The 25,857-nt window shown below is 35.0% G+C and overlaps 2 protein-coding genes across 2 annotated transcripts in view; one reads left to right on the top strand and one right to left on the bottom strand.

Moving 5' to 3' along the window:
- Window positions 1-369: 369 nt before the first annotated feature.
- Window positions 370-9,853, top strand: LOC124455811 (keratin, type I cytoskeletal 9-like). The gene is made up of 5 exons (XM_047006430.1): window positions 370-496; window positions 2,141-2,263; window positions 2,312-2,359; window positions 5,793-6,089; window positions 9,189-9,853. Exons 1-5 carry the CDS (start codon window positions 370-372, stop codon window positions 9,530-9,532), a joined length of 939 nt encoding a protein of 312 aa, XP_046862386.1. The 3' UTR covers window positions 9,533-9,853.
- A 9,225-nt stretch (window positions 9,854-19,078) lies between these two features.
- The window catches only part of LOC124455810 (nephrocystin-3-like), a 29,731-nt gene continuing 22,952 nt past the window's right edge, over window positions 19,079-25,857 (bottom strand). Inside the window, exon 8 of the mRNA XM_047006429.1 lies at window positions 19,079-20,436. Coding sequence (XP_046862385.1) covers window positions 20,156-20,436 — 281 coding nt within the window. The 3' untranslated portion in view covers window positions 19,079-20,155. The remainder of the gene's footprint in view (window positions 20,437-25,857) is intronic.

Here is a 25,857-nt window from a genome sequence, read left to right as displayed (position 1 = left end):
ATTAGCATGTCCACCAGCAATTTTTAATTTGAAGGCAATGATAACGGACATTGAAATCGTGTGATCCTATTGGGTCAGGAAGTTTTTGAAGCTACGAAAGATGCCTTTCCTGTCGCAATACCTTTCAATTGCGTTCAATGACACGCAGATTGTTATAATAACTTATCCACCAGGCATTTGTTGTTGCTCATATGACATAAACTCTAAGACAGTCATTTAAGACTCATTTGCGTCAGAAAAAATTCTATTCAAATTTAAATAATTAATGATATCTTTTCAAGTTTAATTAGTAGTTTGAAAAATGATATTTTTATCACCAGGAGTCATTCTTTGTGCTGTGATAAAATCAAAAGATTGGTTGATTCAAAAATGGATGCTTATCAAGTACTGTGTAAGAAAAATACGTCACTTCCTCCTAATTGCTGTGATGACATCAAAACAGAAGTTAAATCATATGAAAGGTCGTATGCATCATTATGCTTAAACAGAACTGACGGTACGTAGACAGAAAAATATTTCTACTTATTTATGCTTGTAATTAATATAAAAATAGATTGTGCTTTAATATTTAACATTTGATTGATTACATCTTGTCTCAAGATAGCTTGTGCTTCACATAAAATACAGTTGTATTCATTGAAGTGCATATAAACCTTACAGGTTTAAAAGAACAGCTAGTCAAATTAACAAATTCAAAAAAATAAATTGATTTACATTAAACCTACCTTAAGAAATTACTGTTAAAAATCCAAATTTATCATATATATTTTTCACTAAGAGAACTGGTATCTAGTTCATCTCGTGACGTCATGTAAGGAGCACTGTTCGCACGTCTCTATTTAATTAAAGACAAACTGTCTGCTGTAAATCATCCATAGCGTCCTTTTTTGAAAAATTAGACTTATTTAGGTCGGCATTTTTATCGTTAGATTCATCAGAAGATGAAATATTTGACGTAGAGTTCGACAGTAGTTGTCAGCAGCAACGCTAGGCTCCAATGAAAAAAACCCATGTGGCATAATATTTACTTTTTATATAGGAAATTAGGACGGGATGTTTCTAAGACGGGATATATACATCCCACGTTTATACAAGTTTTTACAACGAAACAAAAAGTAATTGAGAATAAGAAAACATCATACCACGTCTCCTCAGCCTTGATTTGCCAAAGCCTTTGTCTTTAGCGGCATCCGTACTTTGTCGTTTGAGCTTTGTAAAAAATTCCGACAATACAAATCTCGCTTTCAGAATGGCATATTTGTTGCTTTGTATTTGACTCGAACAAGAAATTATAGTTGTTCGTTCTGAACTTTGACTTCAATCAATCGTTTTGTTCGTCGTTCAAAAATTTGAGCATTTATATTACCAAAAACATGTCCCGTGTTGACCAAGATCACGGTTATAAAAATCGATCCAGACTAACCAGCGCGAGACAAAAAACATCCCAGTTCCATACAAACAAATGAGAATTACATATAAAAAATGTATAAAATCCGAGGTCTCATTCATCTCCCGTTTTGGGAGTCAATCCATCCGGCTGTCACATAAACAAGTGCTTTTTGTGCTCCTTATACGTAGGAGAAGATTCGGCCCGCAATGACTGGGAACAAAGATTGTACACAAGCCTGCTTGTCTTGCAAATGAAAATATACCGCCTAGTCAAGTTCTTGGGCTTAAATGTAAAATGCAAATACTACACATAGCTGATATTGGACATTTTACTCGCTTTAGCAACAAAGTTGAGCCACTTATTTCAACAGAATTGGCGGACCATTAAAAGGAGTGAGTGAAGGCCTTTGCCTTATGGGCAGAAAACGTTAAACCTGCCGGTTATAGTCGACTAAGTTGGCCTTATATGAAAATATCTTGCTATACTTTTCATATATCTTTACGACAGTTCAGACCCGTGTTATTTACATGATGTCAGCTTGACGCGCAGGCCCAGTCCCATAGTAAAACCGAGCGCTTAAAATTGTATATTTTTGCAAATTTGACGGAGTTTACAGCGCAAACTATTTGTCTTATTTCAGAAAAATTTTGGAATATAGCTTTTAATACCATGTACATTGCATAGTGTAAAAACACGTAAGGTTTATATGCAATTTAAATGATTCAATTCAATAGTTGTATTGTAATATAGTTGAGTTCCGTCAATTCAATGCAATATTTACAAATCTTGGAGCCACTGGTCGCCATGGTCCAACATCAATTGGTCAATTTTACAATGGTCAGGATCACGAAAATATGGTAAACGTATCGAAAGGTATCCAGTATTGAACAGTGCCTTACACTGGAACTTATGAAATTACAGCTGTTGGTGCAATAGGTGGTGATGATAAGTATGGCTCTGCTTATAGAGGTAAAGTTTTTAAAGTTTGCTATTATTGTAGTTTCCTATCACTTAATTGGAAACTCGATTTTTTAAGACAATATTATTACACTAGAAGTTACTATCGCAAGGGAAAGTGCTGCTCGGGCTTCCCTTTTCATCCATGGGACGAGTGCTTAGAAGAAATGAAGTCAAGCGCACGAAAAGCCGACGGCAAGCTCGAGCGAGCATAAGTATATCCGTTTCCCATGTTTTACTTGCGACGATTATAGAAACATCCTCGAAAAATTTAACATTAAATTCATTGCTATTATGAATGAAAACCGTTTTTATTAGATTATACTATATCTTCATTTGTACATGTCGTCCTAAGGCTTTGTAAAGAGTAACATTGTCGTTCACAAATAAATGGAGCAAAGTTTACTTCGTATATGAAAAGAGTAAACCATGTTTACAAGATGATATACAACTGACTGAATCTCTAATTTTGGGGCAACAGGCCGTGTAGTTTTGTTAGTATTTTCTTGTTATGGTAGGACTATATTACTCATTGTTATATACTTAATTTGTGAACGGAGAGGCTTTACACGTGGCAAGTATTTTTTGACCATCCCATTACACGTACGTACATAATTTAAGACAAAAATCATTTGACATGCTGAAACAGTAATACTACATGAAACATTGACTCTAAAACTATAAGGTCACTATTGAGAGTTTTTACATATTTATTGTCTACTTGTAATAGCACATTAGCTAAATGTACTTTTGTACGGTTAATGAAATATTTTTGCCAATAAAAGTGTACTTTTGTCCTGCATATGTGATGCAGTCAACAATAACATGAAAGCACATTGCTTTTTTATCCGAGTGGATCGCCTTGATTCAAATAAGAAGCTGTTAATGAAGCCATACTACTGCTAGTATCAGGTATTCGAGGAAAATTTGCTTTCTGTTCGTTCGTCAAGTCCAAAATATAAACAACTTAAATCTTGAAATGTTCGTTAATGTTTATCACCGAAAAAACATGCGTGCTCTACTTATTATTTTTATCACCCACTCCCCACAATCAAAAAATGTTCTAAATTGTGACGTCGTGCCCTAAATAAATCTTGCCGGACAGACGACAAATCCGACTGTTAAAAATTACATACGTTGCGTGAAAAGACTGGGTCGAGTGAATTTAGAATTATGAATAGTGTGTTGCCTCGTTCATGCTCGGCAGCATTTACATGGCAATGAAATTTTCAAATTTTATAACTTTTGCAGCTGTATATTTAGCAAATTCTCAAAACTGCGCTAATTTTTCTTGCGAAAAGCGAAATTCATCAACCTATACCAAACTAAATGGATTTAACATCGCTTATTTTGTTTTTTCGTATCTAGAACATACAATCGTCATATTTTATCAAACTTTCGTAAGTGATTGTTTTTTATAATGTATAAAAAATGTGACTGATCATAAACTATTACTGTGCTCGTATGAAAAATATTCAAGAAACCCTTCATTTTGCGCAGGCGTCAATGATAATGACAGTTGAATACTTTACAACACAAGTTGTAACGTGACGTAACAATTTATTACAAAAAAATTTATCATTCGGAAAATCTAATTAGTGTCGTCATCAGTGGCCAATTTGATTTGAAAATTGCATATAGTGAAATAGAATTTCTGCTAATTTCATGTACTGTTAAGCATCGGCACTTTGATGTACTCCCCAAATTTGGGCTATTTGACGTCACATGCAAACGCTCCATAAAATTAACAAGCCTAGATTGTGTTATCAGTTTCGTTAAATTTTGCTAAAATGTCAAAATATGCTCAAAATGCTCCCAAAAGTTTAAAAAGTTGCTCACAATAAATTGTCTATTGTATTCTTCTTAGTACAAACAACTATGAAATTTCTTTAAAAATACGTCCGCTGATTGATCGAATGCTTGAAAAAAGTGCTTCTAAGGATTGTTGCACGTGACGTCAAAGCGGTCATAATGGGGGCAATGGAGTAAATACATGCAACGCTACCTAAAATAATTGGAGCCGTGGTTTTACCCCAGACACGCGTGTGTAATGTTTCGAGATTCTCACGGAGTGAAAATTGATTAGTTGAACAAGAAACTCGAAGAGAAAATCAACAATAATATCGAAAAAGACATTTTTGTGTTTGTCGTTGCATGTTTGTGTTAACGTTTGATCAATTTGACAAACAAATTCAGTTGCTTCCTTCTTTGCACTTATAATAACGTTCGTAATAAAGTTGTTGTTTAGGCTCTATTGGAGTAAACAAGATGAGTATTTTTTAATTCTCATTTAACGTAAATAGATTATTGATCTGTTAAATTTCGCTTGTTTACAACTTCGTTTTTGATACAGAAACAGTAAAAAAATACGTAAACATGCTTGGAAAACAAACTATATCTACGTAAAACATGTTTTTTGAAGCTACATATATTTATTAAATCGACGTTTGGCAGCCCGTGAAAGGAAAAATACATCAAATATAACTAATCTTATATATAAATACCCCCCAAACAACTTCTCCTTTCTTGAAAAAAGACGTGCAATGAATAGTTTACCATCTTTTTCAACAATTTTTTGGATGTCAATGCTTTTAATGCTCATAAAGAAGACGTTGATTGACTCTTGCCTAAATTCAACTATCTAACGACATCTTGTCAAGTCTATCGCTTGTGTTGAGTCAAAAGAAATAAAGAAGAAAGCAATAGATCTTACCCGCCAATATGACCAAAAATATCTTTTTCGTGTTTGTTTTTTTTTTGAAATAAAGGCTGATTTCTTGTTATTTTTCTCTTCGAGAAAAGCAACACTTCAATATTAATCCTGTAATTGTCACCATGATTTTCACCACGTGATTCTGGGGTGAAATCTCGCGTGTCTGGGGTAAAATCATGTCTTTAAATAACTATTAGGGTTTCGTATTACAGGCAGCGTTCCATTTATTTTAGTTCACTGTGTTAGGGAGAGAACATCAAAGTGCCGATGCTCAAAATAACATGAAATTAACATAAGTTCTTTTCATTATAAGCGATTTTCCCAAAACATAGCGACTAATGAAAACACTCTATAGCTTTATAATGCACGGAAACTTCTCTAGAAAATCTAGCAGACTGCATGGTTTGCGCAGGAAATTTGAATGGTGAAAAAATAAACAAAACGTCATTTAAATGATGAATTTAATGATGAACATTTCTTTTCAATATATTTTTGAAAAGCCTATTTTCTAAAGAAAATACAAACAAAGAACATAACTTTTCATTCCAATATTTTTTTCCTGTGAAACAAAGTACCCGTTTTTTTCATTTTCAGAAGCTTGTGCTTTTATGCGAGGCCATGGAGTTCCAATTAATAGAATTATTTCTGATAAAAAAGCAATAATTTTGATTTGTTTAACGTTATAATTGGATAATCTATCGTTTTTAGGTTGTGGAGCTTACATGAAATGAGACTTTAAAATAAACAAAGGAGAAATTATTAAAATTCTGGTTGGGCAAGAAGCACCCCTCAATACTCAAAGCCAAAGTGCAGGAGGAGGTGGAGGTTCTTTTGTTGTTAGGAAAAACAATGCTCCACTACTGGTTGCTAGAGGTGGTGGCGGTATAGAAAGACTGAACAAACGTTTAGATAACTGTGATGCGAGCACTAAAACATCTGGAAAAAATAATAAATGTGTCACACCTTGCAAAAATTGGGCTGGAGGAGTAAATGGGCAAGGAGCAAAGCAGGGTGATTCAGGAAATTCAGGTTGTAGCAGTTTTTGAGTTTAGGGTATTTAGGCTTACATTTTTAATAATTTGAATTCATTACGAGAAAAACTTTGTTGTTAAGGGATACTGAATTTAATATTTATGAGCTCTAACCATTACACCAAGATTTACATGTTTGTAAACGTAGACCGTCCAGGTTGGTATAGTCCTGAGAAGGACTGTTTTTGTTGTTGTTGACTGAAGTTTCGACAACCTTAGCGGTAGTCATCTTCAGAGTCAAATGAGGAGTAAACGTCAGGTTAGCCGTATTTGTTATCTGGTTCTTACATCATTGTATTGTGTCTACAGGAAATGTGTGGGTGTCAAATGTGTATTGTCATTGTGAATTAGTGCACCTACTCAAATTTACACGGCCTGATATCTTGCAAGGCCAAAAATGCAAGGCCATTAAGGCATTCACGATTTCTAATTGATTTCGACTTCTACCACTTATATGCGAAATCGGATTGAAGTATATACTAGAGATCAAGTGTCTCAGAGACAAACAAGACATTTGCATGCTGAAATTGAAACAAAAACTCGAGTTGAAAGTAGATGCCTTTTAAAGAACGCAGTCTCGGTTAATATAAATAAAATTACATCAATTGCCTTTGGAACGCTTGCTTTGCTTTAGTGCAACAAATCGGTCTTTGACAAATTGCGATGTCAAGCTAAAGTCTTGAATAATATTTGCTGCTGCATTCAGTACGGCAAATCCATGAGCAACAAAATTACCCAACGCAGAAGATGGTTCCTTCAATCTGCCGCGAGAAAGTAACTGCACATATGGCGAAACACCCTTATTGGTTAGTAGTTGCTCACAGCAACTATTGCAAAGCTTAATCAGTTTTTTGCAATGTACCCAGCAACGTTATCAGAAAATTCCTTAGAAGCATCCGTCACACATATCCTATTAGACTCAGATATGATTAGCTGCACGGAGTCTCTAAATTCTGCTACTTTTTCCGGTGATTTTTCATCGGTGACTTTGACCCCATCATCAATGTCCAGTCCTTCCTTCACAAGGCTTTTTATTTTTAGAATCTTTTCTGAGAATACCACATCTTTTAAGCCGACCACCACTCATTTAGCGGTACTGACTATACCGTTTTTCCAAAGGATCACTCTGGAAGCGCGAAGTCAGCACATATGAATAAACCTCACTTAAAAGTTCTTCAATTAAAGCATCATGGCAGCGAAGGGTGCGTCGAAGCGCATGACTAGTTTGAGCAGTAAGATTGACTTTGTCGCAATTCGGCAATTAAGGTTATCCCACTGTCTGCAAAGGCTCTCAAGAATTTGGGTTTTTTGTCATTGAGAGCTGCAGCATTCCCAAGGCGATTAGAGGTGTTAAATCGGGATTTTGACTTTGAAATTGTCCACCAAACATCAACAAGGTGCAGGAAACTTGCAGCGTCGTCGGCTTTGTCAGGAAAATAATGTCTTATGCCGGTAGCAGTTGAACGTGAAAAAATGGCTAAAGCTACGGGTACATTCTGTTTACAATTTCCCGGGTGTAAACCCTTCGCACTAAGTTCAGGCGCTGCCCTTAAATTTGCCTCAAGTTTCTGATCTTTCTCGTACACCACATAAAGTAACCGCCACGAAATCTCTCCTCCGCTTACTGAAATAGGGTCATAAAACACAGTAAAAATGAAAGTAGGAAAAAGAAACCTTTTGCGATTCAGCAAATTATTTCTGATGCTCTTCAACAGGTGAACAGAGTCAAAAAACAGATAGGTCTTCTGACTATTCAGTGTGATATACAGATCATCAACACCGGCGCCACACGCAGAGCGCAATTCCTTGTATGAATTGACGTTCGAAGAATGATCATCCGATACGATTCCTCTGACACGGAATCCATTTTCTTGACGTATTTTCAAACAGGTTAAAAGCTCGTCTTTTAACCAATTCCCAGTTATTTGTTTCTCGGGAAGGGCTTTCACAACATATGGAATGTTACTATTTAACCCAAGATATCAGGCCGTTTAAATTTGAGTAGGCCATGATGCGAAGTGAAGTGACGGTTTGTTTTTTGATAAAGTCAGAGTTATAGTTTTTGCCAAAAACAACTATAGCTCTGACCTTATCAAACGCAACACTTACAAACCCAACGAACCCAACGAAACGAACAACTCAGTGACAACAGCAACGATACCTTACATCAAAGGTACGTCTAAGACTATCTCAAGTATCTTACGACCATAAAACATACGTGTCGCACATAAACCAATCACAACGTTACGACAAGTACTAACGAACATAAAGGACAAAGAACAACCCAACGAACGACAAAGTGTAGTTTACCAAATAAACTGCTCCGACTGCCACGCCTCCTATATCGGGGAAACTGGCAGGAACTTAAACATAAGACTTACTAAACACAAACGAGCTACTAAGAAACAAGACAAAACTAATCACATTGCCGAACATCACCGAATCACAAAGCACAACATTGACTGGGACTCGGCAAAATGCATTACTTACAGTACTGACTATAGACAACGGCTTACATTAGAAAGTTGGTATACCAACTTGGAACAAACCCCCCTGAACAGATCACAGCAATTACCGGAAGAAACGATCAACTAAAAACATTACACTTCACACTAATTCACAATGACAATACACAATTGACACAAAACATTACAACTAAAAATATCACACCTAAATCACACATCACAACTAAAAACATTTCACTTCGCACTAATTCGCAATGACAATACACAATTGACACACACATTTCCTGTACACACAATACAATGACGTAAGAACCAGATAACAAATACGGCTAACTTCACGTTTACTCCTCATTTGACTCTGAAGATGACTACCGCTAATGTTGTCGAAACGTCAGTCAACAACAACAAAAACAGTCCTTCTCAGGACTATACCAACAAAGACGATCTGCATTTACAAACATGTAACGATACTCCCGGGTTCAAACCATTTACTTTACACCAAGATTTATTATTATCGATTACAAACCTTTCCCATATAAATCATTCTAGCCCTGTGATACATTTTTTGTTTGCAATCAAATCAGAAGTAAAACAGTATAGAATTTATAAATATTTTTCGTGATGTTTATTAGGTGGTGGTGGAGGTGCATTTTACAGCAATGGAAGAAGTAGTAAACACTTTGATGGTAAGTATGGAAATGGAGGAGAAGGAGGTTTTGCTTTTATAATTGGAGGAGCAGGAGGACGTGCCAGAAATAACAATGCCATTGGTGGATTTGGAGGTGGTGGTGGAGCATATGGTAATGGTGGAGGAGCAGTTGGAGGAGGTGGTTACTCAGGTGGAGCATCCGGAGAAAATGTGTCCGGATCTTGTGCTGGTGGAGGTGGATCTTATAATGCAGGAAAAAATCAAGTGAACAAGTCAGCCTTTAATGACAAAGGGGACGGATATGTCATTATCACTCGAAAGGGATAGATTAAATCATCTTAAAGTTGTGTATTTTTTGGAAAAACCTTTTAGTATCTTGTTGTATAGTTTAGAACTGTTCAAGACAGCATTTTTCAAAATAATTGTTTGCCTATCTGTTAAGACACAAATTGTGGTAGTCAAAGTGAATTAGCACGATATTTACCTATATCTATAAATATGAGTAAAATTTTACGTATTGACAACATTGTTGTCAAACTACAATTTTTATGTAATAAGACTTCATAGTTGCATTAGGGGTAATTTTTTTTCTTTAATGCCTAAGTCTAAATTTTGATTTTGAACGTACTCTTTGAATAAATGTTTTCAAACCTTAGCTGGTTATAAAAATCAAGCCTGTTTTGTAGTCTGTATTTTGGATAATGTCAATGAGGAATTTATGATATTTTCTATGTCATTCAGTTTTTGAAAGACATAATTGCTCAAGGACTTTTAAGAAAACATAGGTACGAGTGTGTACATGTGAATAGCCCTGCCCTTATTTCAGCTTAAATGGTGTGTTTCATACCTTATAATTTGATAACATAAGAAGTGAACTTCAAAATGCTCTTTATTGCTCTGCATCTACCCAATTTATACCTATCTAAAACATAATTTATTTATACTGAAACTATAAACAAATTTTCAGCTATTTTGAATATTTTGCTATTACAACATGGTGTATGTACAATTGACAAAATGATACATGTACTTTATTAAGCAGTCCCTTTGCGTTAAGCCGTCACCTGCTATTGCTTCAGAAATTTCATAATACAATTATCGCAAGAGAAACCTTTATATATTGAAGGGTTAAATTAATTACAGCACGTTCATGCACTTAGTCTGATTTAGGTTAGTTGTATAAAAAAGTAGTTAGTGCTAGCTGTAGTTAAAAGATAGTTAGAGTTAGCTAGTTAGCATCGCTAACTTTACGAAGCACAGTTAAATATGGCAGCGTTGCTTACGAAAGATATTAATGGACAAGATGTTGTTGATTAAAAAGGTTTTTCATATGATTATTTTGCATCTTCCGTGGCAAAGCCTTTTTAGAATACGAGCTTTGAGGGCGGTAAACATTTTTCATTGCTGTAAACATCACAAGTACTTGTTAAGTTCATAATTTCATTGCTAACAACTTGTTAGGAATTGAATTATTATGAGCTCTCACTATATATATATCTTATATATCTTTTTGTTTTCTTACAACATTCCGCATCTTACAAAATCTTCTGCGTATGAGGTGACTGACATTCCAAAATAACAATTTTCTTCTATATAAACTCATAGTACCCCGACATCAAGCTACTAGCCTGAAAAATGGCGGATTTAACAAATGCGTAAAGAAAATATGCCAAGCATTACACCCGCTAGTTACCCTTCTTTGTATTTCTTTTATATCCAGGGACGCCGGAACTGGGGGGCAAAGGGGGCAACGCCCGCCTTGCCTTTTCTGGAGATGGGCAGGGGGGGCAAAAGTGCCCTACAGGTTGAAAATTTATTGTTTTTAATCCAAGATAAAAACTACTTAACCGTTGTGGGATATTGCATTCTTTTGATCTTAGCATTAAAATTGTTGTAACTAACATTTCTTTGTTTTAAGTAGGTTTTGTAAGTTCTTTGTTTGTTTAGTTAATTCTTCTTTTTTGTTGCAACGCGTGAGAACTTGAAACGCAATGAAAGAGTGAGTACTGCTAATGACGTAAAGGAAAGCTCGACTTATGTAATTACCAATAGTATAAATAACATGTAAATAATTAACTCTGATAGATAGCGTAAGAATACTCCAGTGATGTACTTGTAGATTGTTTGGCTTGTAAAATAAAAGTTTCAAAACGAAGAGTGTGTAATGAACCAGCTGAGGAGCGGATTCCTCGACAACCGTGAAACGTCATTTTTTAAATGTAAACAACTAAAAATCACAATACATTTGCAAATTCCTTTCATTATTATCCAAATAGTGCCAGGAACATGACGTATAGGAAAGATATTTTTAATGGTAAACATCCGCTGGCATAAATGGCTCTGTCACCTAAACACTGATGACTTTAAAAGGGATATTTTTTGCATTTTATCGCTTTTTCTGCAATGCCAAGAGCAGAAAGACGTAAAAAAGATTCAGCAAAAGCATTAGCGAAAGCAGCTGCTAAACCACGTCAATCTAAAATAACATCGCTGTTTGCAAAAGGAAACACAGGCTATGATTTTGATTCTGCTTCAACAATTGACAATGTAATAACTGTCAACACTGAAAAAACCTCAGACTGTGAGTCACAAAAATGGTCCAAACCGAATAGTCTGATATAAATTATATCGCTCCTTATTCTAAAAGCCCACAGACACTTAATGAATGGGTCTTCAAAATCACTTCATAATTATTCGAAGACCGCAATTTCACTCAACTGATTGCTTGATTTTAAATCTTTAGGAGAAAATCTTGCCATAGATGACGAAATGTCTTTGCTGATGATTAGATAGAGTGTGATGTCGCTATCAATATATAATGAATGTGAGTGAGCTTTTAGAACACGGGCATAGACTTCTTTAAGAATTTTTATTGCCAAAATAAATATAAACCCCAGAGCATCGACGACATTTCCGTCAAGCGACTTCGTAAATATCTCAGGAAATATATTACATTTCGGTCCAAAAGAAAAGGAACAACGGAAAATACAAAACAACTAAGTTCTTTCGTAAGAAAGGAATTGTCTACGTTGAGTTTTAAATCGTACGCACTCACCTACCATGAAGTAGTTTATTCAAATCAAATATCAAGTTTACACAATGTAATATATACAGCCATCTATAGAACTTATAGTTTAAATTCTCTCCTTTAAATTCAACAAATTCGTTAAGAGGAAATCTATTTGATAGATTCTATAATTAGTGACAAACACAGCGCTTATTCACAAAAAATTATCGTCAGTTATTGGTGTTAAGATTAATATGAACTCAAATCTATCCTTAGTTGATAAAGATTATAAAAAATAACATATTAAAAAAAATAAATTAAATAGCCCACGATTTAAAAGCGGAGCGTATGTGTTTGCGTGACAAAAATATTGACAAAGGCTATATTTGTATAAACAACATGTACGATATTTTACCCCCTATATGTTTCAAATGCTTTTTGGCTTTGCTGTTTCGTGATCAAGATATTTTAAATTTGGATTCACTTCATTCGTTGGATTCACTTCATGAAGGATTCACTTCATTCGTTGATGTTGACGTAGGCAAAATTTGAATTTGAGGCAACCACGCCTTCCTCCTGTTCGCTGTCTTTCATTATTTTTTAAATTCTTTCAATGACCTGCTTCAACACAATAAAATTGTCTAACATTGTTTTTCAGCCGTTAATTATCCTGGCAACGTTAAGTGTTTCCTTTAAGTCAACAACCTTTTACGGCATCCCTATAGGCGTCCTAGAAATCCGTTTGAGTTTTTTATACAATCGATTTATGTATTGAACACCAATTCTTATTCATGTGCAATATGTTTGTTTAACTTCAATTTTTTATGGTCTTAGCAGTCTTAGCATTTAACTCAAAAACTGTACTAGCCATGCAGTCTGAATACATGTGTAAACAGAAATACGTCCATGGATTGAAACGAAATTACGCGCGAGACAAGCATTGCACATGAATTAAAGAAAGCAATTAATATTTACGCAAATCGATTGCGCATAAAAGAAGGTTTTGAGGAAGGCTTTACACAATAAATCTGTTAGAATTGACCAATCTTAATTCTGTTTTCGGCCAATGTGTCATAAATCGCATATTTTGAAGAAAGTAAATAAAAAAGTGGTCGGAAAATTCGTGGCTGTAGCACTTTAAACAAGTCACACATTGAATCCGAATATTAATTGCAACCAAACTAGATTTAATATGTTGCAGATATGGGACGGGAAAGATCTTTTCTCTGACTAAAGTCCAGCTATATAACTTGTTATCATTACCGGATCTCATCGAAGCTGAAATCTAAATTATAAAATGTCAATAAATTTGGGTTCCCTCTTTCTATAAAGGCAAAGCCTGCTAATATTGGTGTCTTTGATTAAATGAAATAATAAAGAATAACATTTAAAAAAGGCTTTATTTGTGTAAACAACATGCACGATATTTTACCCCCTATATGTTTCAAATGCTTTTTAGCTTTGTCGTTTTCGCGAGCAAGATATTTTAAATTGCACTTTTAATTTAGCATGGGAGAGTAATCAAAATGTCAGTGTCTATAATAGGATGCATATGAGTTTGGATTCACTTTATTTGTCGATGTTGGCGTATGCCTAATGTTGACATTTGAGGCAACCACGCCTTCCTCTTGTCTCGCTGTTTTTCATTATTTTTAAAGTTTTATCAATGACCTGCTTCAACACAACAAAAAATGCCTGACATTGTTTTTCAGCCGTTTATTATCCTGGCAAGTTTAAGAGTTTCCTTTAAGTCAACAACCTTTTACGGCATTCCCAAAGACGTCCTAGAAATCCGTTTTAGTCTTTTATACAATCGATTTATGTATCGAAGAACAATTCTTATTCATTTGCAATATGTTTGCCTAACTTCAATTTTTATTTGGTCTTGGCAGTCTTATATTTTGACAAAGTAGGAAACTTTCAACACAAAATTACAGACAGGTAATTCAAACATTTTCAGAAAACCGTAAATATTGCATAGATAAGAGGCAAAACAAAGAAAACAACTGCTGCATAATAATATTTGTTTATACTATATTTTTGCAGCTTTAACAACATTAAAATTTGTTTTTATTGTATGAAAAACATCAATGTTTTACGTTTGTAGCAAAAATTTTTCAAAACGTATATAATTCAGGGCCACTCACCTTGTCATCCTTCATGTTTTTGAATGTTCAAAGGCATCGCAGATTGGCAGCATTTAATTGAAAAACTGTACTAGCCATGCAGTCTGAATACATGCGTAAACAAACATACGTGCATGAAGTTAAACGAAATTGCGCGTGTGACAAGCATTGCACATGACTCAAAGAAAGTAATTAATATTTACGCAAATTGGTTGCACATAAAAAAGGTTTCAAGGCTGCCTGTGGCACTCCTGTTTGCTGACCTTTTATTGATCTTGAGACACGCAATAGGACATATACCTGAGCTAAGAGTCGTAACTAGAAAGTTATTTGGGGAGGTGCATACCATATATTCCGTTGTGCCCTACTGATTTCTTTTGAAAGTGAATTGAATTTCAAAAGAAATCAGTAGGGACGTCAGAGCCCAGGCTCTTAGCTCATCTATGGCAAATACCATTGAATTCTGGCATGTGTCAATGAAACTTTAGAAAGCCAAAAATAGTCAGCCTACAGTGAAATTTACAAGAATGATCGACAAGGTATTTGATATTCTTAAGTCCAAATCTCCTCAGGCAAAGGGATACAAGCAACTTCTGAAAAGAAAACTTGAGGACACATGGGTGTGATGCGAAGAGAACCTAAAATGAAGAATGGACATGACATAAACACAAGCAAAAACCTACGCAGTAAACTAATCATGGAAGTCTGTCATCATTAACGACAAACCAAGTCATTTAAACATCTTTGATGATCATACTCTTGAGTTGACCAATGGCCCTGATAAAGACCACAAGATGAAATCGATTACGTACACTGCTGACAAGTACTTCACCTTTAGGCTCTTCAAGTACAGCAAGCGTTTTAATGAAACCGTTATAATCCTAATGGACAAAGAAGTTACAGATTCCAGTTAACTAAATTGATTTCGTTTAAAAAACAACGAAATTTTATGAACTATTAATAAATATCACCTATCTAGCGTGAACTGTACAGTGTGTAAGCTGTTTCCGTCAGTGGTATCATCTTAAAAAGAGTCAGGGAAAGACTTCTTTAAGAGCCGAAATGAAACTCACTCGGACGATTGAAATCTGTCAAGCGGATGAATTATCTTTACAACAATTAAAACTGTTTAATAACGACAAAGAAATAAATTCTATCCACCGGCCTCGTCATCCACGACGAGAAAACTTCTCCAAAAGACAGCACGTTGATAAAAGGCAAAAGGAAAGTCGTGATGAAATTAGCATAGAAAAGAAATGCATACATTGTGGAAACAAGCATCCTAAACAAAAATGTCCAGCATTTGGTCGGCAATGCAATAAATGCAAGAAATTCAATCATTACGCCAAGATGTGTCGCTCAAGTGGAAAATTAAACTCAATTGAGACAAAGGGATCTAATAACGGATCTAATCAAAAAGAAGTAAGCGACCATTTCCTATTCCTCGATACAATACAAGCTGACATAAACGAAACAAGAATCAATCACAATCAGGCGGAATATGCAACACTGTGCGTGAACAATACAGAAGCCAAGTTAAAACTAGGTACTGGGGCAGAAGTGAACGTCATCCCAGTTAAAACATATAAATCGTTAGCAAGCACTACAAGAATACCGTTAAAAAAAGCCAGCAGTTAATCTCATCGCATACAACGGCAAGCCTGTTCCCGTTAAAGCAGTATGTACTCTGCATTGCAAAAAAGACGAGAAGAAGAGTACGATTTGGAATTCTTTATATCAGATACACCCAGTGAGCCTATACTCAGTATAGTAGCCTGCAAAGAATTAAACCTCGTCAAGTTTACTCAAGGACTGAAATCACAAGTATCCGATGAGAGCGCGTCAAAGTCAACACAACATGCTTCTACAGATGAATATTCAGAACAAATTCGAACCAAATATGAAGATGTATTTACAGTTTTTGGCTGTCTCTCAAAACTATATCACATGGAAGTGGACCCTGATGTACAGCAGGTCATACATCCGCCACGAAAAGTTCCACATCCTCTACGAGAGCATCTAGCAAAAACCCTCGAAGATACAGTTAAGCAAGGAATTTTGGTAGAAGTTGATGAGCCGTTGGATTTGGTCAATTCAATGGTTACTGTCAAAAAAAACATGCAAGTTTACGCATCTGTATAGATCTTTAAGACCTCAATAAAGATTTTGAAAAGAAAATAACATCAGCTTCCAACAATCGAAGAAATCCTTGCTCGAATGCCAGGTGCATGCTTCTTCTCGACGTTAGATGCAAAATCGGGCTATTGGCAAAAACCTCTGGACGAGAAAAGCTCCAAGCTCACGACTTTCAATACACCATTTGGGCGTTTTAGATTTACCTGAATGCCGTTTGGAATCCGAAGTGCTCAAGAAGTGTTTCACAAAAGAATACATGAGATCTTTAATGATATAGCTACAGTCGAAACAGACATCGATGACATTCTTATTTGGGGTAAAACACTTTAAGAACATGATGAGCGTCTCAAGGCAACGCTGAGTCGAGCTGTAGAGTGCAATCTAAAGTTTAAATTAGAAAAAGGTCACTTTAGAAAAAAGAGTATGGTGTATATTGGACATCAGGTCACACACAAAGGTGTCAAGCCAGATCCACAGAAACTAGAAGACTTGGTGAACATGCCACAACACGAACACAAGAAGCGAATTCAAAGACTTCTTGGTATGGTCAATTATGTTTGATAATTCGTAGCAAATTTATCAGAAATCACTTCACCTTTACGACAGTTACATAAAAAAAGACAAATCGTGGCACTGGACCGAAAGACATTCTCATATTTTGAAGAGACAAAGACCTTACTCTCACGTCAACAGCCCTGCATCCTAGCATATTGTGATGTAATGAAATCAGTTTATCTTCAAGTAGACGCCTCGAAATTGGGACTAGGAGCAGTACTTATTCAATCAAATAGACCAGTAGCATACGCTTCAAGATCAAGACACAAGCAAAAACAAGATATGCACAGATAGAAAAAGAGCTGCTAGCGGTCGTGTTTGAGTGTAATCGCTTCTATTAGTACATTTATAACAAGCATGTCATAGTAGAATGGGATCATCAGCCACTGGAAACCATCAGAAAGAAATTGTTGGATAAATCATCACTTCGCTTGCAAAGAATGCTACTGAATTTACAACCGTTTGATATTGAGGTAAAATATAAACCGGGAACTGAATTATACATAGCAGATACGTTGTCCAGAGCCCATTTGTCAAATTTTAAATCAGCGGGAGAAACACTTGATTTGGATTGTCAAGCGATTGCTATGATCTCAATGCTACCATTTTCTGACGGCAAACGAAGAGATATCACTGAAGAAACTTAGAAGGACGATATGATGAAAGAGCTAGTGAGAGTGATTACTGAAGGTTGGCCGAATGATAAGAAAAATCTTTCAAGCTTCTTAAAACCATTATGGAGCTACAGAGAAGAATTGACAGTAATTGAATGTGTGGTGTTCGAAGGAGAAAAGATCTTCATTCTATCCTCACTGCAAGGAAGTGTTTCAAATAAAATTCATCAAAGCCACATGGGCATTGAAAGAAGTAAACAGCGTGCTCGTGAGCTTGCATACTGGCCAGGTATAAATAAAGATATTCAGACAGTTGTCGAAAATTGCTCAATTTGTGCTGAATATAAATGTAGCAATCGAAAAAGCCTATCTTACCACATACAATACCTAAATACCCATGGCAGATTGTGGCAACAGACATGTTCTATTGGAATAATGATGATTACCTTCTGGTTGTGGACTATTACAGTAGATTCTGGGAGATATTAAAAACTACCAACACAAAGAGTCCTGCAATAATAGATAAAATGAAAACACTCTTCGCACGACATGGAATTCCAGATAACGTTAAATCCGACAATGGTCTACAGTACACTTCAAGAGAGTTTGCTGAATTTTTCAAAACGTGGGGGTTCGAACACATAACGTCCAGCCCAGGGTATCCACAACCGAATGGCTTAGCAGAGAAAACGGTACAAACGGCAAAGTCTACTCGAACGAAAGCTTGATAAGATAATCGAGAGTTAAATTTAGCCATATTAGAGCAAAGAAATACGCAAATTGATGACATTGGATCACCAGCACAATTAATCATGGGAAGAAGACTTCGATCAAATATGCCATCCTCGACAAAACAACTTATTCCAAAAACAGTGAATCCAGAGATCATTCAAATAAAATTGGAAAAGAAGCAAAAACGGCATAAAAAATACAACGACAGATCGTCGAAATCCCTCGAAAACCTGAGTGAATGTGAAAATATTTATGTTGAAAGAGAAGGGAAATGAAAACCATCCGTTGTCATAATCAAAGCGGACACCCCTTAGAAGTTATAATGTGAAAACATCTGAGGGTGCAGAATATCGACGTAATAGAAGACATCTGAGGAAAACTAATGATCGAAATTTGCAGTCTCTCCTTCGTTTTCAATCAAAGAAAAATGAAGCAGACAGAAAAGAACAAACCCAACTTAAAGAAACAAGAGTAAAAGACGAGCAATCGATATGTTTAGCAGGAACGACTTTATCACCAATGAAGACAAGATCAGGATGTATCGTAAGTAAGCCAATACAATGAAAAGACTATGTTTAACCTTTAATATTGGCATTTATAAAATCAGAACATTAGTTTTTTTACATTGGGAATAATTAGTTAATCGTTTATTCAAACTAGAAAGAAATTAATAGAAAAATCAGACTGAAAAATACAAGGATACTAGTTTTAAAAAAGAGGGTTGTAATATATTAATATAAAACATGAATGATATACATTTATGCTATTTTTTATCTATATAAGAAACCCATAGTCGTGTACATAAGTAGTAGTCCGACTGGCAGAGTCAGAGACGTATCAAGAAAAATAAAGAATATTACACAGTCCAAAATGCGTAATTTTATAGTCAAATATAAAATGTAAACAAAGTTCTTGAAAAAAAGCAAAACGAAAAAAAAACGAAACAAAAACTATTTACGAATGTGAGTAAAAAGAAAAACTCTCGGAAAAGAGTTTAATTATGCAGACGATACAAAACTAAAAATGATTTATTTTTACTGACAAAAATAGAAAGATGAAAGCCAACCCTTACAAAACAGCCAGGACGAGAAAGAAAGCAAGCTTTGTTTCAGGTCAAATAATGCCGTATATAATAAATATTTTAATAACCTCGCTTTCACGATCTGTACTTTACTACAGGCTCGGTTGGTGCAAAAAGAACTCGGTCCGTCCGTAAAGACCTCGAGGTCAGTTATTAAGGGCTTAATATACATAAAAAAATTTCTCAATTCTGGCTGGCTCGTATATAACAATTCCATTGGATATTACTTTTCATAACACCAAAGCCTACATACACGCAGCTAGAACAAGGTAACTACTTTTGGCAGTGTTCATTTTTGTTCCAGTGCGAATTGTAAGCTCGTTCACTAAAGAAAATTTACTTAAGCTTGCGCCAGCCATTGCATTTGCTTTGTTTACTTTAATTTAACTTTCACGACTTTGAAATGTTTTAGATTGATTGGCTCTTAGATCACTTCTATGATTCATTAACCAATCAGGAGCAAATTTATTTTTAAAAAAAAAATGCACTGTATTTCCTTTTTTCTGCACCGTGTTTCTTAATTTTTCCACTGGTATTTACAATAAATTGCACTGCTCTTAATTAACCAATGAGAACTGAGAATTTTTTTCATGTACATTATAAAAGTGTAAATCAATAAAACCAATCTAATGTTAGCTTCTGACTTTTACATAAAAATGGCGATTATAAAAAATGGTCAAATGACCTTTCAATTTCAGTTTAACAATATTTAGCAACATTTGCACCTTTATGAAGAACGTCTTCAGCCAAATGGTTTTTCTCGATATTGCGAAAAGCAGCGGCAAGTTCTTCGTACCACAACTGCTTATTTTCTCGGGTTTCAAACCAAGACTTTAGCATTTCAAACCCTTGCCAGCTAACGTCACCATGATTTAGTCCAATTTCTTTTATTTTCGCATCTTTGACCTTCAGAAATACTGCCAAATGCTTCCATTTATCAGGAATTTCTTGGGCAAACTTTAGCAGAATTTCCTTAATTCCTGCAAAAAAACTCCGCACATTTAAAAGCAAGTTAATAGCATTTCTCCTTTGGAAGGAAATGTTGGACATCCTACATCAACTATACAAATATACATAGCATGAGACTTGTGAAAATTCATCAAAGATGTGCCATGTTGATTTCAATACAACTGTGGATAACAATATAATAGTGCTTTTAATAGTAATGTGTCAAAATGCTAGCACCAAATTTGTGTGATCTACATTGGAAGTTTTTTCAAAGTGCGTTTTGCTACAGTGAAATCGATTCGTAATTTTTTGCATCATTTAAACCGCATACGGTACGTAGCTATAAATTATTAGCCAACACTGATGATTCCCCAACTCAAAGTTTGAAATAAATCCATTTTCATAAAGAATTTATTTATTATTTGTAGCATATAGTCTTTACACAAGACATCATCAGCCAGGTAACTAAAATGATCAAGTGTGCGTTTATATTTACATATTAGAAGTGTAGTTATAAGTGTTTGATCACAGTGAGGTGATATGTAGCGTGAAATGGATGCAAAACGTAGTGGGATATTTTAAAAAGTTCGAGTGGGATAGAACTGCCTTGGACATTCAGTGTAGGTGTTAGATTTGAGAACAGGAGGCTTTCATGAATCATTAAGTCAGGAGTGTAAGGTGAGGATGAGATGATATTGAAGTCATCAAATGAACTGTGTGACCTGATATGTTGATTTGAGGTGGGATGCTATATTTGGTAGGGCACAATTACTGTTTTTCTGTCAGGGGCAAATTCCCAGCTGCTCTGAGATTCTGGTTTAAAAATGGCGTGTGGTTTGACGAACATATGACGCATTGCAGCGTATACACTCAAAGAGATAAACAACACCAGATTTCAAAAATCTGGCAATCTTATCCTTGAAAGGAAAGAAGGAGGAAATGCGTGTAGAAGGACGGAAAACAAATCTGATGTTAACGTGAGGGAAGGCAGCGTTGCCGAGGCGGCTACGTTTGGTGCGTATTTGCAGAGTGTGATACTGTTTAGGGAAAGCAGAAAGACACAAGCTTCTTGGGCACGGTGGTAATAGATGGTTTGGGAGGAAAGACGTCGTCGAGGAAAAGGCGAACATTGTTGCAAAGATTGAGAGGGAAACCATTTGAATGAAAGAGTTTTCGAACTATCTCTAGTTGATTGTGGAAGTTGTCGTAGCTTGAGCAGATGTTGAAAACACAGAGAATAATGGTAGAGATAAGGTAGCGTTTATAAGTGAGGGGGATGAAACTATTGAAGGGGTTGACGAGTTCAGTGAATGTGGGTTTCTGGTAAACGGATGTTACGTATTTTCAGTCAGAACTTACTTTCAACTTCTGCTCAAGATACGGAAACTTCCACAATCAACAAGAGATGGTTCGAAAACTCTTTGATTCAAATGATTTACCCTCTCAACTTTTTGACAACACAGTTCGCCTCCTTCTTGACAACGTCTTATAACTACAATTCTAATATGTAAATATAAAACGCACACTTGATCATTTTAATTATCTGTCTGAAACGTTACAAATAATATATGATTTCTTTAAAAAACGGCTTTATTTCGAATTTTATGTTAGGCAATTGTCTTCTTAACACGAATCCGTTTACCGCCTGACAAGTCTCTCACTATAACAATGATGATGTAAACAATAATTAATTTCTGCATGAAGAATGTGTCATTATGGACTTTGCAGCGAAATAAATTCCTTAGTTTTTCAAGAAAAGGCTATTACTAGGGTAAGTCCTCTGTAGAGTCTCTTTATTCTTCGTATTGTCAATTTTACACCACAACTAACCATATGCTAATCATACTACATTGAGCTATACATGCCCCTGCAGTGTTAATCATACTACATTTAGTATAAAGTCTACTTACTACAATTGCTGGTGTGTAAATGTAATGCACATAACGATGTTGTGTTTCATAAAATTTTTAGAATGATATAAGAAAAGCAGAATGCAACTGTTAGCATGAAAGCACGAGTATTACAGGGAAACTTACACTTTTCACATATTTAATACATTTGACTTTGTGTGCTATAATGCTACAGTCGTTTAAGCAATAAAATGTTTTCGAAATAAGTTATAAGCTCAATGCCAAATATTTGCTGTTTCATTTTCCCCTTTCTTAGAACCATTTGACTGAGCAGGTTTTAAAGTGCAGCAACCTGATTTATCAGCAACCTATATTTAGATTTAATCCAATAAAATACTGATCGTGCATGACAATCTCCCTAACTTATGATAAATCCATTACTCTTGCAAAGCATTGTAAAAATCTAATAGCATTAAATAAGGTCAGCAAACTGGAGGTTGTAGGAATATCAGGGATATTACACCAAGCCTCCCAAGGGTCATGTATTGTCTATTCTACTGTAGAGTGATTGTTACTTTTATGCTTACATAACACTGCATGGTCATGATTATAAAACAAATTTACTTTGTGGCTACAGAACGTTAAGAAAAACTTTTACCTGATTTTACATAGAAGCAAAAATGCAGTAATTACTACAATGTCCCACTCACTGGACTGAGTGCGGTATATGAAAATTAAAGAAACACAGCCCATAAAATTTCGTATATATATTATCGTGGCAATGATAGAACATTAAATCTCAACGACAGCAAAGGACGTCATTTTGGAATCTTAGAAAGGAGCTACCAAAAAACCATATTGTATACATTTCGCTAAGTGGAAAAAATATTTGTAGAAAAACAAATTAACTTTTTCAATGCGATGACAGAAAAGGTCGTCAACTACCTTGCCCATCTATTTAAAGTTCTCGGCAACAGTGCAATTAGTACAGCCAAATCATCATTAACTGTAATAATTGCAACATGGGAGATCTTTCAAATAAAAGCAGACTGGTTTGAGAATTGGCAAAAGTGATATTTGAAATAAAACCATCTTTTCCAAAACGTAAAATAATATAGGATGTTCGAAAAGTATTGATATGCCAGAATTTAGTACCTCTGACGCCAGAACTCGAACTTAAACAACACAAACATAAACTAGTTATGCTGCTGTCAGCCTGTCACTTATGTGGTGACAAATGAGTCATAACAATCATAAGTTTGATTTTTAACTGTTGCAAAAACCAGGAAAAACACATTCCTCACTATAGAAACAAGCTAAAACTTACTAGGTCAGTATGAGTATTTCAAAAAAAAAAAAATCTTTTGATCTTCACTAATTTTTATCGAAGAAAATATTAAATTTCGTGATAACATGCTTATTACAATACGTTTATCATAAAAAATCAATGCAAACTTCAAAACATTATGTTTCTGTCTATAGCTAGTGACATAGCTGATGAAAAGTTAGAGTTTAAAAATCAAACAAGACTTACATTAAGTCCTCTGCATCTTAGGCTAGCGTTCGCGTAAAATACTGTTGAATGTGTATGCTTTTTATCTTATTGCTTCTAGACCATGGGCCGAATCGCAAAAAGTCGTCCTGAAATAACATCGACATGCATCCACTGAGGAACCAGCTGAATTTCACAGCATAGGTAGTTTATATTTAACAAATAGATAACATTTAAGCGTTGTCTATACAGTTATAAATACACGGGTATACACGTCATTTGCGATAAAAACTAAAAAAGTTGCAACGAGCCACTGGGGAAAGTACTATTTCAGTTTTATTAGACTATAATTTCACTGAACCAACGAAAAATGGCATTTTGTCTCGACTTGACTGAACCAAAAATCATCAATACCATGTTCCAAGTTTATTTTTATACTTCGGTTCGTTAATAAAAATGCTAAGTCAGCCGTGTGATCTTAATCTACTGTGTAAAGTTATGACTTTGAGAGTCTTTTAGTCGTTTATATTTCTGTCCACAAGCCTTCTTGTCTGCGTCATTACTTGCAATACGAATATAGATTTGGAGCCTTGTCATACTGCATGCACAGTATACTAAAACAGTTCTAGCACAATGCTCAACTATAAAGACATTTCACAACTACAACAAAGATGTTATGAGCACTGCAAACAGCTGTGAATTTTAGATATGACAGCCCAATTACAATTCAAAAAGTTAATAAACAGCAAAGCTGAAAAATTAAAACAATTCACTCATAGCTCAACAAATGTCATAACATAGCAAAGCAAACACGACATCTCAGATACCATCTATCAAAGTTATAGTTTAATATTGAAATGACAATTCGCTCTAGTTAGGTTGAGGCAACAATGATAAAAATAATTCATACAATATTCATTTCTTATATTATATAAACAAAAAAAGGCAACGTTGAATCACTACTATTCTGAGTAGTATTTGAAGTAAATTTCGAGTAATAAACTCAAATTGAAAGGAAATGTAGCTTTGAAATTCATCAGCATGGCACCAAATAATCTCACGTAAACTGAATTACTAGTCGCCAAACGTAAAAATTAAAATGTGTTGATCGTCTTGTTTTTCTCTTTCTCTTGTCTATTTGCTTGTTTTGTTCTCTTCTCAGCATTTGGACATTGCAAGAACGATACAACAATCGTAATGGAATTTGCAGAGCGCCGGTATGAGTACAAAACAAGAACTCTGCAGAGTAAAACGTTTCAGCGAACGACAAATTGTCAAAGTGAAGGTCGTAAATTATACCCAGAATTTTGCCATTTTGCCTTATTATACATGGACGTTTTCTCCATTTAGAAGTAAAAAAGTAAATATACACGAAGGAGCCAAGAGCAAATGATGTTAATTTTTAGTTAGCACTATTTTGATAAGCATAACGCAAAAAAACTCGTCATCCGAGTTAGCAACTTCAGCAAGTTTTTTTGTTTGCCATTGCTTATCAAGCGTATTGAAAGACTTTTAACACCGACGCTGCCTAATTGGTTGAGAGCAGGACTCTCTTTGCGTTAAAGATGTAAAAACTTAACTTTGATTTTACCTTTCTCTGATCTGATCATATATTCAAGATAAAATAATCTATTTTTCTCTTTTATCTGCAAGTTAAACAATTGACATACATCCTCAAGTTGATAAGTACTACTATAGCAACACGATGGTTAAAATTTTTTTGGTTCTTCAATGGACGCATGAAAAAATCCTAATTTTCGAAGTTAGCCCAATGGCCGTTTCGTTTTTGACTCATAACAAGAAAGAATTAAAATTAACCTATGACTTAAGATAAGTCTCGTTCAGTTTTCAAATTAAAATCAATAACCTTTCACGTATATAAAACATGAACTGCAACCTAGTACATAGATGGGAAAGTTGGTAAAATGAAATGGTTATAAAACGTCATTCCTGTTGTCATCCCTGTTTTTTATGATTTTAGTATCAAAACTAGGCACCGAAACATTTCGTCCACGAGATTTATATCTCTTGAGTTTTTATATTTCTTATAGTTTTTGCATTTGCACCCCCCAATTAACGTTCTAGTTACGCCTCTACTTAGAGGGAATCTC

This window comes from Xenia sp. Carnegie-2017, unplaced genomic scaffold (assembly GCF_021976095.1).
Source record: "Xenia sp. Carnegie-2017 unplaced genomic scaffold, XeniaSp_v1 HiC_scaffold_4, whole genome shotgun sequence".
Classification (NCBI taxonomy): Eukaryota; Metazoa; Cnidaria; class Anthozoa; order Malacalcyonacea; family Xeniidae; genus Xenia; species Xenia sp. Carnegie-2017.
This window is presented reverse-complemented; position numbering and strand designations above follow the sequence as displayed.